Raw genomic sequence first — 15,697 nt, 5'->3', positions numbered from 1 at the left:
ATTACAGCAATGACGAACCTAGTATTAATTGTGCTGTATGCAAACCCTCTTCACTTTATGTTAGCATTTGACCCTCTGGCATTTCGGTGTTTGTTTGCATACAAAATCAAATTCTTTCTGGTTCATTAGCCTCTGTATGCAGCAACAGACATGAAGGAAGACATTTATGACAGAGCAATTTTGATAGTGGCATAATCACATAACATCTTCTTTATATGAAGTACAACACCAAACTTATGCAGATCAGTCCCACAAATCTACAGCTGTCCAAATTGATTGTGGCCAAATCATGCACACATATCAGTTCAAGAGTGCACTGAAAGCTGGGCCATATTTCACATAAGATTAGCATAAACACTGTAAGATGGTGGCCTTTGGTCATGCTGACAATTTCTACCAAATATTAAGGTAATATTAAGGGATGATAGCTTTTTGTGGGTTTCGGAAATGTAGGGAATCACAGACTTAACTGCTGTTCAGAAAGTGATAACAATGCAGTTGTTTTTAAGTCACTGTACAGCACTGCACTATTGTATTAAACACTTTAATTAAACACTTTAACTGTATCTTCTTTGTAAGGTCTTCTACTCAGAGGTTGAAGGTGACAAAGCAGTTAAGCAGCTCTCACACGACGTTCCCCTGAGCCTGGATATGCTGAGCATGGTGAGTGTTCATCAGCAGTCGGAACAGAAGTGTGGAACGTGCAAGTGGGAACTTGCAGCTCCCTGTTTGCTGTGAATTACATGGAGGATCGGAGCCCCAGATCTGCTCTGCGCATTGAGCAAAAAAGAAATCACAAAGCTTTTCAGTAACCCACCCAGAGGACCAGTACAATTTTCTCCTCATTGTCGGGCTAACATACTACATAAAATTTTGGAAGTTGTTGGTGTCTTACTAGTACTGACCTCTGGTGTCTACTGAAAGAGAACTTTTAAGTTCAAATGTGCGCTTTCATGCAGGAAAGGGGATTTGTGCAGCTTGAATATCAGTGTGTGTATATTGCAATGTCTGGCACAGACGAGTGAGTGCCCAAGTTAAAGGGGACAAGTAGTTTTCAATGTTTTTTTTTCATCTCTTTGTGAGACTGTTGCCTCCCAAAGGATGGAATTTAAAGATTAATCATGATGTTTTGTTGCATTTGTGCAAGTCCCCATATAAGATTCTTTAGCTTCCATTTCTTCGGTTCTTACAAGCACTTCTTTTCCTCATTGCTTCCTATTTTTCCACTTTCCCTTAGTTCTGTTTTTCCTTTTATCTGCCCTCTACATTCTTTTTTTCTCTCCTCTTTCTCTGTCCAATCTCACCTTCAATTTCCACTCACAAAGGAATGCTGTCCATCCTCTTCTGCTGCAATTAGTGCTGAGATGAAGGCGATCCCTCTGTGCTTCTGGATGGTTTTAATGCTGTCTGCTTTTAAACACGCTAGCATCCCCTCAGTGGGGGGAACCTGCTCTTTGAGTTCAGCAAGGCAGAGTCAGTGATTTTCCAGTCTTGGCTCAGGCAGAGGGTGGAGTAGCATCTTGGGGCAGATGCAGTGAGGGAACACTTCACAATGCACCCTGTAAAGAACAGAATCTGTCCCTGAGACAGCAACACTACCAGCACAGGAATCAAAACTTTATGTGTGCACATAGAGCATTGCAGGATCTTGATTTTGTGGTCCTTATTTACAATTTGACCTTTTCTTCCTCTCTCCCACACAATTTTCTTTCTTCTTTATTTTCTCACCTCTCTTTCCTTAGCCTCCCCATCTGCTGTTCCATGATATGCATTCACTGCTTCTCTCTGGCCCATGTTGGGCAGTGCTCAGCAGTCTTCCCTGTAGGAAGCATAGGGGAGAGAATTGCTCAGATTTCCAGCAGTCACTCAGTTTTGGCTCTGACTCCTGTAGGTTTCTTGGATCATGGCAAACAAAAGTATCTCGTGGCCATGAAATGTTATTTATTGATTAACGCATTATTTTCTCCCTTCTCATCTTTATCTCTGTATTTCTCACTTAGTTTTTTCAATCCATCAAATAGCATTCTTGCTGGTAGTGCCAATAAAGATCAAACAACACATTTTTATTGTCTTTATCCTGACAACGGTAATTCTTACTCCCTGGGAAAAGAGTCTGTACTCACACAAGTAAATAATAGATTCAAATAATACCTTATGATGCAGCACTGACCTTCTTTTTGTTTGCTGACCCATTACTTATGTGCATTTACCATCTCTTTTTGGTGTGTTACTTCATTAACAAATCCTATTTTGATTTTTTCTAGGGTCAACTTGAAGGACAAGCAATTTTTGTAAGTATTGCTTCACCTGAGGCTCAGTCACAGCTGTGATTTAAAATAAGACTGAACTTTTCTGATATGAGCTTTCCATAGATTCAGCCTCAAAAATATTTCCCCGTTCATCTCAAACATTGGTTCTAGTTAGCACTTAGACAGGATCTTTTGTATTCAAAAAGGTAGTGACTAGAGCTCAAAATCCAGGGGTAAATGTGTGTATGGGCATAGCAGTTCCATTTTTAATGATGGATAAATCTTCATTCAGATTTTCGAAGTGTTTGTTGATATTTTGCTTGTTTAAGAAAACATCAGCTATATTCAGGTGGTGAAGATTTAGAAGAGACCAGAACAGCAAAGCTGGCAGACACACAGCAATGGGAAGGACAGCAGTCCAACAGTGGGAGAGGAGGAGGAGATGGGGAGGACAGAAGTGTGATATCCAGGAGGAGGACTGGGAGACCAACAGCTCTTATAAAATAGGTCTGAAATGAGTTTGCAGCTGGTGAGCTATTCACATTAATTATTTCCAGCCCTGTCCATTCTGCTTCCTATGAGCAGTAAACAGACTGGTCTTATTGTGAAGAAGGAAGCTAGCAGGAGGTGCTTGGCTTTGTGTAGGATAAAGGCAGGGATTTCAGTTAAACACTGAAATATCAACAAACTCCTGCATTTTTTTTTTCTTCTGAGATTTGTTCAAAAATGAAGAAATCCAGTGAAGTCAGTGGGTCTGGCACAGGTTTCACTGTCTCAACTAAGAGAGGCTGGGCTGAGAGGAGGTTGTCCAGATGAGACCTCGGGACACGCCTGAGACAGGGCTGTCTGGTTCAATCCCGAGTTTGGATTACAGCATTTTGGAGTTGAAGTTCCAGGCTGGGCCCTTGTTTTCTGCTTGATAAAAATAACACTTGTGAGGGGTACATGTGGAGAATGTGACTGACTGGGATTAATCAGCTCCCAGCTGTCATTAATCCCCAGGAAGTGGTGTTCTTGCTGAAATACTTTCTGTTATATTCATACCAAACGCAACAGAAATCTGCAAGAGCTTTGTGGTTAAGTCTGCATAATTTGTGTTTCCATCACTAAGCCTCCTCTGCTGGTGTGGATACAATTCTGCTGCCTTCTCAGAAACTTCTCTGGACCCCATGAGTCTGTCGTAGAGAGATTGGCTCTTCCTGTGTGTGTGTGCGTGTGCCTATGCACAAGCAAAGCGGATAGTGTCTTGTATCTGCACTGCATCATCCTATCATATAGAATGCATCCATGAGAGCAGTCTGTAGAAGTGCTGGAGCAGTACGATTTACTAAAGCTTTGTTCTGCTGGGCCAGTGTATTCGTGAAGCTGTGCACGCACACAGATACATGTTTGTATTTGTAAAAGCAAGGACAATTAGTGCGCTAACTGGGGAGGTTTTTAGGTCGTAGGAGAACAGTTTTCCCTACAAGATAGCCAAGCACACAGGTACAAAATGGAGAGTGAGCAGCTGAGAGTGGGGTTGGTAGGTGGATCTAATGGCATCACAACTAGCTCTGCTTCTTCAGCAGTACTGTAGTCCACGTGTGTTTTGTTTCTTATTTGTTGGTTCATTTTTTTTCAAGTTAAAACCAAACAAAATGGAAAATAGACTTTATCTGGAAAATAATTTATAATCCAGGTTTCTGTGAAGGAACTTCGAGTGCACCTCACAAAAGGGTTCAGTGCATTTGGCAGGAGCACAAGGCAGGGAGGGACACAATCCCTGCCTGCACCTGATTCCTGTACTGCAGAAAAGGCATCGCATTGCTTCACACTGCTGAAGAATATGAGATTGTAATGAAAATGCCAGATGTCATTCCGCAGGGTTTTAGTATGAGTGTCATGTAGGACAAGAAAGTGCAATCAGTGTTAGTAAAGCTTCATCAGGAATGTAGTGTTCAGTTTTGTGTGTCATGTTTCAAAATGCAGGAGATACTCAAGACAGTGAAAGGGTAAGATACAATGATTGTGAGCTTTTAATACAGAACCAAAATTCCCTGTCTGTGAGGCTGCTGTCTCCTCTGAGATGCAACAAACTTTATTTTAACACCCTTCCCCTAAATAAAAGCAGAAGAGAGCAGTTTGCTGTCATTTTGAGAATAAATATGTTGAACTTAAATACCTCAGTTGAACTTTGATTTTGACTGGCCTTGTAGTCAATGAGGCTAGTTCTGTTTAGTTTATTGCAGATTTGACTTGTGAAGCAATAGTTAAGGGGCAAATATATGTGAATATCTCACTATTTTCTGAGGACAAGTTCTTGAATAGCGTGAAAGCAATCAGAGAATCAGACATATGGTGGAGGATATTTTATTATAAGGTGCTTTCAGGAACAAGTGCACACAATTTAAGTACAGACGGACAGTTTATATGAGAAGGTGGGTAGAGTGGCAGGAGCATCAATATTGCTAGTGGGCGGAGGTGATGGGTTTTCAGCAGCCATTGTTTCAGGTCATATTTGGAACGATTGCAGTCACTTCAGATAAATAGATAAATATTTTCATTTGAATGTTCTCACTAATTCTCCCTGGGAAGTTACTTTTTCAGAATTGTTGTCATCTCTCTCAGATGAATCCAAATCATTCAAGCAGATCGAGGGTGAAGGTGGAAAAACAGGATAATGGCTGGGCGGTCTTTGTTAATAGGAAATCAGTGATGGAGCTCCAAAACCATGGCTAGTGAAATGACAGATGGCAGGGTGTTGTTAAATGATGTTCTAGTAATGAAATATGTTCCCCAAAGAACAGAAAGGGAAAGTTTGTCCAAAAGGCCGTCGTGAGGACATTTAGCACATAATAAAATTTTAGGATTGTTTACTATTTTGCTGCAACTGGAAGTGCAGATTTAAAGTCTGTTCGAGCTTGAAGTGAAAGGAGATCTCTACACTTCCACGTGCTCTGTGAATAATGTTTTTAATATCAGAGAATGAAAAACAAAAATATTCTCTGTACAACAATTCTCTGTAAATGCATTTTTTTTTACAGCAAAGCAATCTGAGGCATATAAACTGTTTACTTGAGTGTGCTGTCAAAATTAATAAATCTAGGATTTTCATCTACAGATAGGCTACATGTAAAGAACTCTGCATTTTTATGTAAGTATTTTTAAGCATATATATTTTTTTATAACATTAGCTACTTTCTGGAAGATTTTAACAGGCTCCTTTGGAAAATATTTTGCAGAAGTCCCTTCCACAAGTAGCTGTTTGTGGGTTATCTTTCTGTCTTTATGGCAAAAGAACAAAAAAGGGAAGCGGTCAAGGCTGGTAGCATGAAGTGGACTGCCAGCTAGGAGTATCATGAGAGGCAGTGAGACTGGGCTCTGCTCTATGAGAAATTCAAGATTGTCAGTTCACACGGTTTTAAACTGCTTTATTTTCAGAAGTTCCTATGGTCTCGATTTAAAAAATAAAAATTTTAAAAATGAAAAATGCACCACACTGATAAGTAATCGGCTCAAGGGAGAGAATAGTACGTGACTTCAACTTGACCAGCAAAAGCATGACAGGGGACACAAACAGCCCTGAGAGTTATGCTGAGAAGTAGGTCCAGATCTGCCCAATGGATTCCCCAGGGGTGGAACTGCAGCTTGAGAGGAAGCACATGGTGACCTTCGTGTTTTTTTTCAGAGCAGGGCTGGAAGGCAGCAGTCCTCCCAGAAGGCTGCATGGAAAACATCATGTCAGATCCCACTGACTCTTGCAATTGTTTTTGTCTTGTTTTCTCTTGACTCTGATAGGAAGTTGTTATTGGAGATTTGAAACCTGGCACCCCACATCGCGTTAGTGTTGGAGCCTATGGCTGGGCAGGGAAGGGACGACCCAGTATGCCCAGAGATGTCACAACCTTATCCCAAGGTAACTCTGCTTTCTATTGTGAAGTTGTCAGGGCAGGATCAGCTTGGCAGGTAAATGCAATGTGTGAAATTCTCAATTTGCCCAGAGCAGTGAGTGAACAGGGGGCAGGATGAGCAGCAAAGTGATCAGAAGCAAGTCCCTGTCAGCAGAGGTATTTAAGAGACATGTTGAAATCGCCACTGAGAGACACAGCTTGATGGTAGTTCAGGTTGGTGATTGGACATGGTGATCTTGAAGGAGTTCTCCAACCTAGATAATTCATAGCCATCTGATGTTATGGATCTTTAATTAATTCCTGCTAGACCATTTGAGGTAAGGTTTCTTCTTACATTAGCCCTAGCACATCTGTCACGCAGCAGGCCACTTGCACCAAAGTCCCTGTTACACGCAGCATTGCAATACTTTACTATTGATTTTCCACAAATGTAGAGTTTTAGAGGGCAACAAAGGAGGGAAGAAGCATATAGATTTGATTCTTAAGTCTGTGAATTCGGGTCGCTGTGCATATAAATCAGTTCACTTCTCTAATGCTGTTCTGCATTTCTTCTGACACAGATAACTGCATGCCCCCTGCACCACCCTATCAGCCCCAGATTGTTGTTGTTTCTGATTCAGAAGTTGCATTATCCTGGAAACCTGGGGCCAATGAAGGAAGCTCTCCCATACAGTACTACATGGTGGAGTTTATCAGGCAAGTTTTGTCAGTAGAAACTGAATTTCAGTGGTGGTGTGCTATAGTTTTGTCTTTTTTTTTCTTCTAAACTGCGCTATCAAACTGACTACAGATTCTTCTTGTTATTTATTTATTACTGTATATAGTATGCTAGGTTTCACTCTCAATATGTGTTGAATTACCATGAAAATTTAAAGGCAATCTAGAAATAATCAAAATTGATATAAAATCACCAGTAAGTCCTATCTTCTGATGAAAGAAAAAAACATCTAGTTTAATACATTTCCTCTAATAAAAGCCTGGGTAAATTAAGTTTTAAGCTTCTCCTGTCATCAACTTGTGTTGAATCATGCTGAGAGAAGAGTTTGTGGCAGAATGGTCTGCCTGAGCAAATGTGCCTTTGGCCACTATAGGAAAAAATCCAGGGGCTGAAGACTTATTTTTTGGTCTGTTTTAACTGACAGCAGTGTGTAGAGTCTTGAGTTGCAGGACTTTTGATTTGTTGTTTTATGCCTGCATTGATCAAGTGTCCATGAAGTATTGACTTTTCTTTAATTTGTGGGTGTTTTGTGCTGTTTTGGTTTGCTCTTGCTTTTATGTTGAACTCTTTAAATTTTGTAGTAATTGTTCTAAACTGTGAAAAGCTGCTAGGCAAGTTGCTTTACGCATGTAAAAGGTCAGGAGCAGGTGATTGTATATGCACGCACAAATAGGTATGCATACCTGGCTGATCACATACTTGTGGAATCTAATATTTGTATTCAAATCTTATTTATTTTCATGTGCTTGTCCCTCTGTTTATCCCTTCTGTGACTGCAAAATTCAGCTTTTGGAAGTTTAACTCTTCGAGCAAACATGTGATGACAGGCTTTATTTGAGGTTCCTGCATAAGAAGAGAGAATTGTTTCTTTATCTGTATTTAGCTGTAAAGGTCAAAAAGTAATTCTTCAAAAAAAGACGCTCATTTTCAGAAAGATTTTTTGTTGTAAAAACCAACAGGAAAAGCCACTGGTTTTCAGTGCTTTAAGTGTGATTACAATCTAGAAGATACTGATACAATGCAAAAAATTCCCAAGTTGAAAACTCACTAGTGAACTTATGTTGGACTTTGTATTAGAATCAAAATGCTTCATAGTCATTGGGAAACCACCCAGTATTCATTGCGGGGGGATGCAGGGCATGAAGGCTGAAGATGCGCTATGGTCATCATGTAACCTCTGCTGTGGAATTACCATGTTATTTTTCCAATATCTATTTTTCAAACATAATTGTTTTCTAGCCATTTCTCTCTCCTCTTCATCTCTTAATGATCATCTATTCATTGGATAGGAAAGGGATTTTGTTGGGTTCTGACTGCAAGTACGTCAGTCGCCTGTGTTCTTTACCAGAAAGCGGAGTCTACGCATCGTCGTAGAAGCAGGGGCCCACTAATGGATAAAGTGGGCATCATTGTTTCCATCTCATGTGTTGAAAGCACACCTTTAAATGTTTTTGTTCAGATGGAGAGCAGAAAATTGCTTCACTGTTTAAGTCAAGACATATGAGGTACTGAAATTTCAGTGTTTTGTTGTTTTTAGACTTTGGGAAAGAATTTGCTAACAGCACAGTGTTTTGATTATACTCTTTAGTTTGAGTTTTAAAGTGTTCTTGTTAAATGTGGGATTATGCTCTCTTAGACTTGGAAGCTTGAGTATGTATTTGGAGAAAGTTCAAAGCGCTGTAAGCCCTAATGCAGTTAGAAGTAAAGATTTAACTTAAAGCTTCATTGTATTTTGCTCCATGTAGTTTTAACTAGTATGAAGAGCATTAACATGAGTTAAAGCTGTAGAAATCAAACCAATGAAAAACCAGAACAAAACAGTGCAAACAAATTTACAAGTTTTCTGCTGCTAAAGAAATACAGTTCAGATATTACACTGAGGTTTTTTTTTGCAAAATTAATAACTTAATGCAAATCTGTAATTTTTTGTGGGTGCAGCAAAGCCTCTAGAAACTATGACATGGTTTGCATCATTTCAAGCCCCTCAGGACCAACTTCTATTACTTTGACCACATAGGAGCCATGCTGAGAGACTGAGATGAAGGAAATGTCTTTTTATTTGCTCAATTGTGATACTGGGTGTTGAAAACTCACAGACTTTTAATACATTAAATGCTTGCACCTACCAGAATGTCATCAGAACCAGGGATAACTTTGCCTAGGGATACTTTCCAGGAATAATGTCTCCTTCTGCCTAAGGTCTCAATTTGAGCCTTTTTTTTTTGGCACTTGCATGGTTTCCCTGGGGACGTTTTAGTTTGCTTTAGGCAGCAGAAGGCCATGGATGATTTCAGATGTGTGATGGGCAGGGATAAGTCAAGCTCTGCTCTGCTCTTGACTATAGGAGAATCCCAAGGAGACCATGCTCTCAGCTTGGTTAAGTACTTAAGATCAGGAATGTGAATATAGGCCTTACTCTTATCAACACAGTTCACAGGGAATGCATAAAAGAATATGTTGAAATTGAGACAACTTGTGGGATTGTTGGAAGATTTCAGGCTCAATGTAAATTTTCTATTGGCTTATGCTAAAAATATTTTATTTTAAAGAAAATTCTTGTGAAAGTCTATGTAGCTACATCCTGGGCTTTAATGCATTTTGTGTTTCTATTCATAAGATATTGAAAAGAGCTTTCTCAAAAATGTCAGATATTTTCACCTGAATACCCAGATGTCTAATTATCCCTGAATCCATTCTGCTCTGAACTGTCTGTCCTTGCTGCTGCAATATATTGGGTTGTCATATTTGAATATCTCATGCTGAAGCTTGTTAGAAGCATCTAAGGCAAAGCTTGGCTCTTTCCCACTAGAAATAATTTGAATATACAAGTTTTTTCATCCTATAGTTAGAAAAGTGCTGAACACAGGAATGTTATACTTTTGTGTACAACAGAAATTATAATTTTTGAGTAACTCAGCTGTAAACTTCCACACCACAAATGTTGGAGGTGTTCAATTATTGCTTTCGCTTGCAAAGAACCCAAAACAGTAGTTCTGATGGGGAGGGTCCTCCGAAAGCCCTGCAAAAAAACAAAACAAAACAAAACAAAAAAACAAAAACAAACAAAAAAAAACTTATTTTTTACAGTTTTTCTGGTTAATTCATGAAACAGGTATTTCTGGTTTTACTCTTACCTCACAGTCTGAAAGGGCGAAATACCTGAAGAGATAATTAATGAAGAGAAAGAAATAGTAGAAGTAGAAATGTTTAATGATGTCAGCATAACATTTTACAGAAGAATAAGGCTAGAATATTGTCTATTTATTTTATTCTTTTCCTTCTTTTCCATATTGACCTGGTATATTGGTTAGAGTGTTCTATAGAAGGTGTCACAACAAAGGTAAATAAATACTAAAAATAATATCATGTGGTGCATTATTTTCTGCACTGAATATTCTCCATACTAAATAAGAATGTAATGTATAGGTATATCTTAAAAAACATTCTGTAGGCCAAACATGGTAATTGTCATGAATTAAACATGGCACAAATAAGCAATCAAAAACCTTGTAAAATTAATTTAATTTAAATTGATTAAACATTTCACTCTTGATTAATTTTCAGTTGATCTTTAAGAGAAAGCTCAAATGAGTGTAACATTTCTGTTCTCCACATCAGAAATATTTCCTTTCTGTGCTGAACAAATCCCCAAACAATACAGAGCAAAAATCCAAATGTTTTTGGGCATAGCTGGGACAGAGTTCTGCAGTCAGTTTATATCTGTTCAGTCCTAATGACTTTACCAATAAATCTATCATTTTAAAAACACTCCAACTCTGTCATTGACCAGATTCTTACTGCATCATATTTTGGTATGGAGATGCACAGCTGTGCTTCCAGAGCAGAAAATGCCTTGTGCACAGAGACACCCCCAGAGCAGCCCTGCAAGGTCCTGGCTGAAGACAAACCTCTGCTGATCCAGGGGAGAGATCTCTGTGAAAAGATGAGGAAAGAGGCATCAAGATGAGCCCTTCTAGTGTAAAAGTTGACTTGAAGTGAAATTCAGCAAAATGTTCCAAGCTTAGAAAACACAGGAGTTGGCTGCCCTGAACGTATGAGTTCACTGTGTTCCTCTCTCCATCTGTTTGCCATTTTATCGTCTTGTACAGATTTGTTCACACAGGGAATGTTCTGGAGAAATAGCAAAGTTCAAGCGATAAATCTCTTCTTTTTCCTCTCCTTCAGCTGCAGATACACATTTGCAGACATTTCCTCTGTTATTCATTTCTGTAGAAGGAAGTCTTAGGAGAGACAGTGAAGTTGAAGACTAGCATGCAGTTTGTGAAGTTGTGACATTTTCTCCTATATCTCTGTAGGGAGTTGTATCTCCTTTGGGCTCTTCCCGTTTGGGCACAGATGCTGGCAGGATGCATTACAAAGCGGCTTGAAGGCCATTTTTTAATGAGCAGGAATTCTTTCTGTTGCAATTAGAGCCAAAAAAAGATGTGTGTAGGAAAACTGGGAACATGCTGCAAAGTGAGCATGTGGACAGAAGCGATATTAACAGCTTTCATTTGGAAAAGACTTTAAAAGTTTTCATTTTGGCCTGGGCATCAAAAGCTCAAAAAAGGGAAACAGTGACAGAGAGGCCAACGTCCTCCTGTCTACCAGGAAATGGTGATGGAGGGTGACTGAGGATGCTCTGTTTAGCCATCATTGCATCTTGCACATTAATCTTATTTTAGGTTTATTTTTAGTGAGACAGTAAAATATTTGCATCCCATGTGCCACTGTGTGGGAGTCAGGCAGCTGGGAGCTACAGCTTTATCATTACACTTGCCCTGCTGGCTCAGAGTGAAGCCTCAGTGATCAATAATCTCGTATTGACAAAATAAAACATACATTAATTTTGGCACTTCCTTCCAGCTGCAAATAAACAAATACAAAATGCCTGCCTTATGTTAAAATATTCACTGGAAGGCTGTTGGAAACATTTGCAGCAAGTCCTATGTAAACATCAGTAGATTCAGGGAGCGCTTGGAGGTTATTTCCTGTAATAAATACCACAAGGACATCTTAGAAACAGGCCCTGGAGTAATTTTCTCAGAAAGGTCATTTCTTTCCCTATTTTACTTTCATAGGCTTTAATTTAAATATTTTGGGTGTCCTGGATTTAATGTTTATGTTTTGATTTTGTTTACATTCATTTACCTTCTCATTCTATTTTCTCCTCGACAAGACTTCCATTTAATGAAAGCAAAAAATGATGTGAAAGCTTTAGAATGTTCTCTCAAGGTGTTTGAAGCAAGCCTTCTCTTTCGCATATCCCTTAAGCATTTCTACTTTTCCTACTTCAGTGCTGAGACCAAACCGCCAAGTGGATGTACTGATTTCACCTGGATTATAACGCGTACAGAACAGACATTTGTTGGCCACTGGTTTCCAGTATGAGTCAAGACCTATCTAGGCATGGCCCAAAGGCTAAGAAAATATTTTTTGCAAAGGCCTGGTTCTCTGCATTATTATTCAGTTCTTTTGTCATTTCCAGGAAGAAGACTTTGGATCCAGATTTTCCAATGTGGGGAAGATTAACCTCACTTCCTGGGAAATTGAAAGTTAGATTCTATTTCTGCTAATGCTTTTGTATGTTTGAAAGGTGGTCTCAGAAGCATTAGAGCACAGCTCTTACAAATGAATCAGATGTTTTCCTCTATAGCAAAGAATTGCATTATGCTGCTGAAGAGGAGATGGGGACCTGCTGGTGATGTACCTTCTTTTGAAAACCCTGAGCTCCAAATCCACGAAAACAGACAAACAGACGCTGATTTTCAAATTATCCAATAAACCACCTCCTTGCTTTATAAGCAAAATCAGAATATTATTTTTGTATCACTGCGTACTGCAGTCTTTCCATGTCACAGGCTAAGTAATGATTGCACAGTCTGGCCTCTTAAGAATTAAGGATTTCAGTTATGGTTTTGCAGGCTTGTATCTCATTTATTTTATGTATTTCCCTGTAAAGTTTAAAGGCAGTTAATTTATACAGTCAGCCTTACCTACTTACAATCTTGTTCTTTTTAACCCTGAAGGCCAGATCTTGACAGCAACTGGACGGTAATAAGAGAGCAGATCCAGATGGAATCTATGGTGCTCAAGGGACTTCTCCCAAATACCAAGTATCAGTTCGCAGTGCGAGCAGCAAACTCCTACGGATCCAGCCCTGCCAGCATGCCGAGCGATGTGGTCCGAACGTTCAGTGAGTAGAGCCTCCATTTTGTCATTAATATTGTATTCTGGGGGCAGGCTGTGGTGGGCAGCTGGAGGAGGAGTCCCTCTCCAAGCCAGGGTTCACAGGCACCCTGATTCAACACATTCCTGTTCATGGTTCTTGCAGCATCCTGTGAAGGCTGAGTTTCGAATGAAAGTTAAAGCTCCAGCTAGAAGCACTTTCACACCATTTCTCTGTTCCAGAGATCACTGTCAGATATTTTTGGATTGCTGCTTACTGACTTTTGTGCCAGCTCCATGCATAACTGATAAGTGAATATCGTGGGGAGAAATGAGAGAGACAAATCTGTTTCATCTTTTTTTTTTTTTTTTTTTTTTTGGTTTGTTCTAAGAACTATGTTCATTGCATATGTAATTTAAAAAATCAAAGCAAATCTTTACTGTTTCCTGAATAGTAAGGCTCTTCAAGTACTAATCACAACCATAAAAATAATTATATATACAGATAAGCATCCTATTTTCATCAGAAGCAATGTGTGAAAATACTGAGTATAAACGCACACAAAAGTTACACATATTTGTGCATCAATGCAGGCCATGCACATTGAAATAAAGGATAGATCCTGTGTGGTCCATCTCCTGATGGCCTTCTTCAGAGTATAATCCTCTGCCAGTGCCCATGTCTGTGTGGGCTGACTCAGAGATGCTGTTGCTCCTGACCTCCCACAGCTCCAGTGCAGTCTGTGAGCATACTGAATGGGCAAATCCCAGCTGTGACAAAGCAGACTCCATACAGGAGGCAGAGCTGATGATGGTGGAGAACATAACCTAACTAGACTATACCCTTAATGTGCCAAAATCCTTCTTGCATTCAGTGGTTTTAAGTACTTTAAAACCCAGTTCTGAAGGCATTCACAGGGGATAGAGCACCATGAAAAAAAATAAAATACCTGCACGAAGTTTTAGTAGATTATTGAACTATAAAATTGAGCTACAAGACTGATCTTTGTCATCCCTCACATACAGACTCAGCAGCAATCATCTTTAATTAACAGGTAAAATACTAGCAGCTGATATTCAGGTAGGATGTTGAGCTCTGTAAGCACAATCAGCATGTTGTAGAAACTGCATCTTCAATGATCAATTTAACCCAATGAGGATTTATTTTTTTTTATTGCTTCCTTATCTTGAAAGCTCTTGTCTTCTCTGATCCCCTAAGGCGATTTTCATCCTTTTTTTGCCCCTGCTATACTTTGAATCTCTTGAACAATTTGCAGGATGTTTGTTGTGGCAGCTGAACTCTTAACTTCTGAAGAAAACATTCATAAAAATCATGAAGGTGTAATGTGCTGTGAGATTTCTTGGCCTTGGATCCTCAAGGTTCAGCTTCTTGTGCCTCAGCCACACTTACATGCTCCTCAGTATCCTATTTATCTCTGCATTCTGTAGTCAGTGGACAATGCAAATCCGGTTACTTCGCCCATCTGGTGTTGGTTTCCAGGACTGACTTTACAGATAGGCTTCCAGACCCACCTGAAAGACCATGCTCTCTTTTTCTGGGTAACAGTCTTCACAACAACCAGCTTTTTCAGAGAGAGTGGTGATGTTCAAAGGTGACAAAAGAATATGTGCTTTAGAAATAAATTCTGTGGCTTTCAGGAAGTAGGAGTGTGACTGAGAATGAAACCCTCATTTGGCTTTTAGTAACGATGTCTGTGTCAAACTGGTGTGATGCTAACCAGATACATGAGAACCTTACATATTACTAGGAAAGCTAAGCTTCTGCACTGAAAATTCCTACTTTACATTATGTAACTTCAGCTACTAAATTACCTTCCCCCTTCCAGTAGCCAGAAAGACAATAGTTACCTTTGGCCTACCTAATCATTCAATTCAGTTGTTCAGGTATAGGCATTCAGTGTATCTGAGGTCCTCTGGATTACACCAGCTTGTTATTTACTGTCTTTGCAGGGCAGGTGCCTCCCATACCTCTCCCAGACACATGCAGTCCTCTGGGGGTGCCTTTAGGACCGTAATGCATCTCAGATGGCACCAGATGCCTTAATCTCTCACAGTGCAAGCAGACAGCTCTTAGTCACTGATTGTTGCTGGAAGGGTGTCAGACAGACAGCATGTCTGAAACTGGAGCATCTTTGCTTTTCAGAGTACCCATCTCAGAAATTATTACCTTCATTATAATTGTTCTCCCACATAAGCAGTGAAGCATGCCCCAGGTATGTGGTGCTATTTTCTGACAGCCTGGGTATTATTGCTTAGAAATATGTGAATTATCTTAGCTGGCAGAAGTCCATACAGTGTCTGAGTGCTTTGCTCATGTAAGTGTTGGTGCTCAGATCCGTAGTGTGTATAAATTTTAATAATGGGAGCTTTGTGCTTGCATAACCTAGATTTTTATGCTTGTTTTAAAATAATAACATTCTGATAGTTACTTTAAGTGAAAGGTGAATTCCCAGCATTACTGCAAAATGCAGCTCCCATAGTCCGTGTTGCATTGTTTAGCGACTATTATAGTTCTTCCAAATGGGCTGAGACAACAAGTCCCACAGACACAGAGTCCACACTACCAGGGCATTTTTTTTGCTGGGGCTTATCTAATTCGCACATGGAGTTCTCTTATTTTTGCTAGAAAAGTGGCTGGATTTGCAGTACTC

The 15,697-nt window shown here is 39.6% G+C and overlaps 1 protein-coding gene across 3 annotated transcripts in view; it reads left to right on the top strand.

Moving 5' to 3' along the window:
* Positions 1 to 15,697, top strand: part of EGFLAM (EGF like, fibronectin type III and laminin G domains) — a 71,127-nt gene that overhangs the window by 17,342 nt on the left and 38,088 nt on the right. For all 3 annotated transcript variants that reach the window (XM_090132385.1, XM_090132387.1, XM_031594533.2), the window contains exons 3-7: positions 580 to 663; positions 2,265 to 2,291; positions 6,027 to 6,144; positions 6,700 to 6,835; positions 12,887 to 13,053. In XM_090132385.1, coding sequence (XP_089988511.1) covers positions 580 to 663; positions 2,265 to 2,291; positions 6,027 to 6,144; positions 6,700 to 6,835; positions 12,887 to 13,053 — 532 coding nt within the window. The remainder of the gene's footprint in view (positions 1 to 579; positions 664 to 2,264; positions 2,292 to 6,026; positions 6,145 to 6,699; positions 6,836 to 12,886; positions 13,054 to 15,697) is intronic.

Source organism: Phasianus colchicus, chromosome Z (genome assembly GCF_987193195.1).
Source record: "Phasianus colchicus chromosome Z, bPhaCol1.hap1.1, whole genome shotgun sequence".
NCBI lineage: Eukaryota > Metazoa > Chordata > Aves > Galliformes > Phasianidae > Phasianus > Phasianus colchicus.
This window is presented reverse-complemented; position numbering and strand designations above follow the sequence as displayed.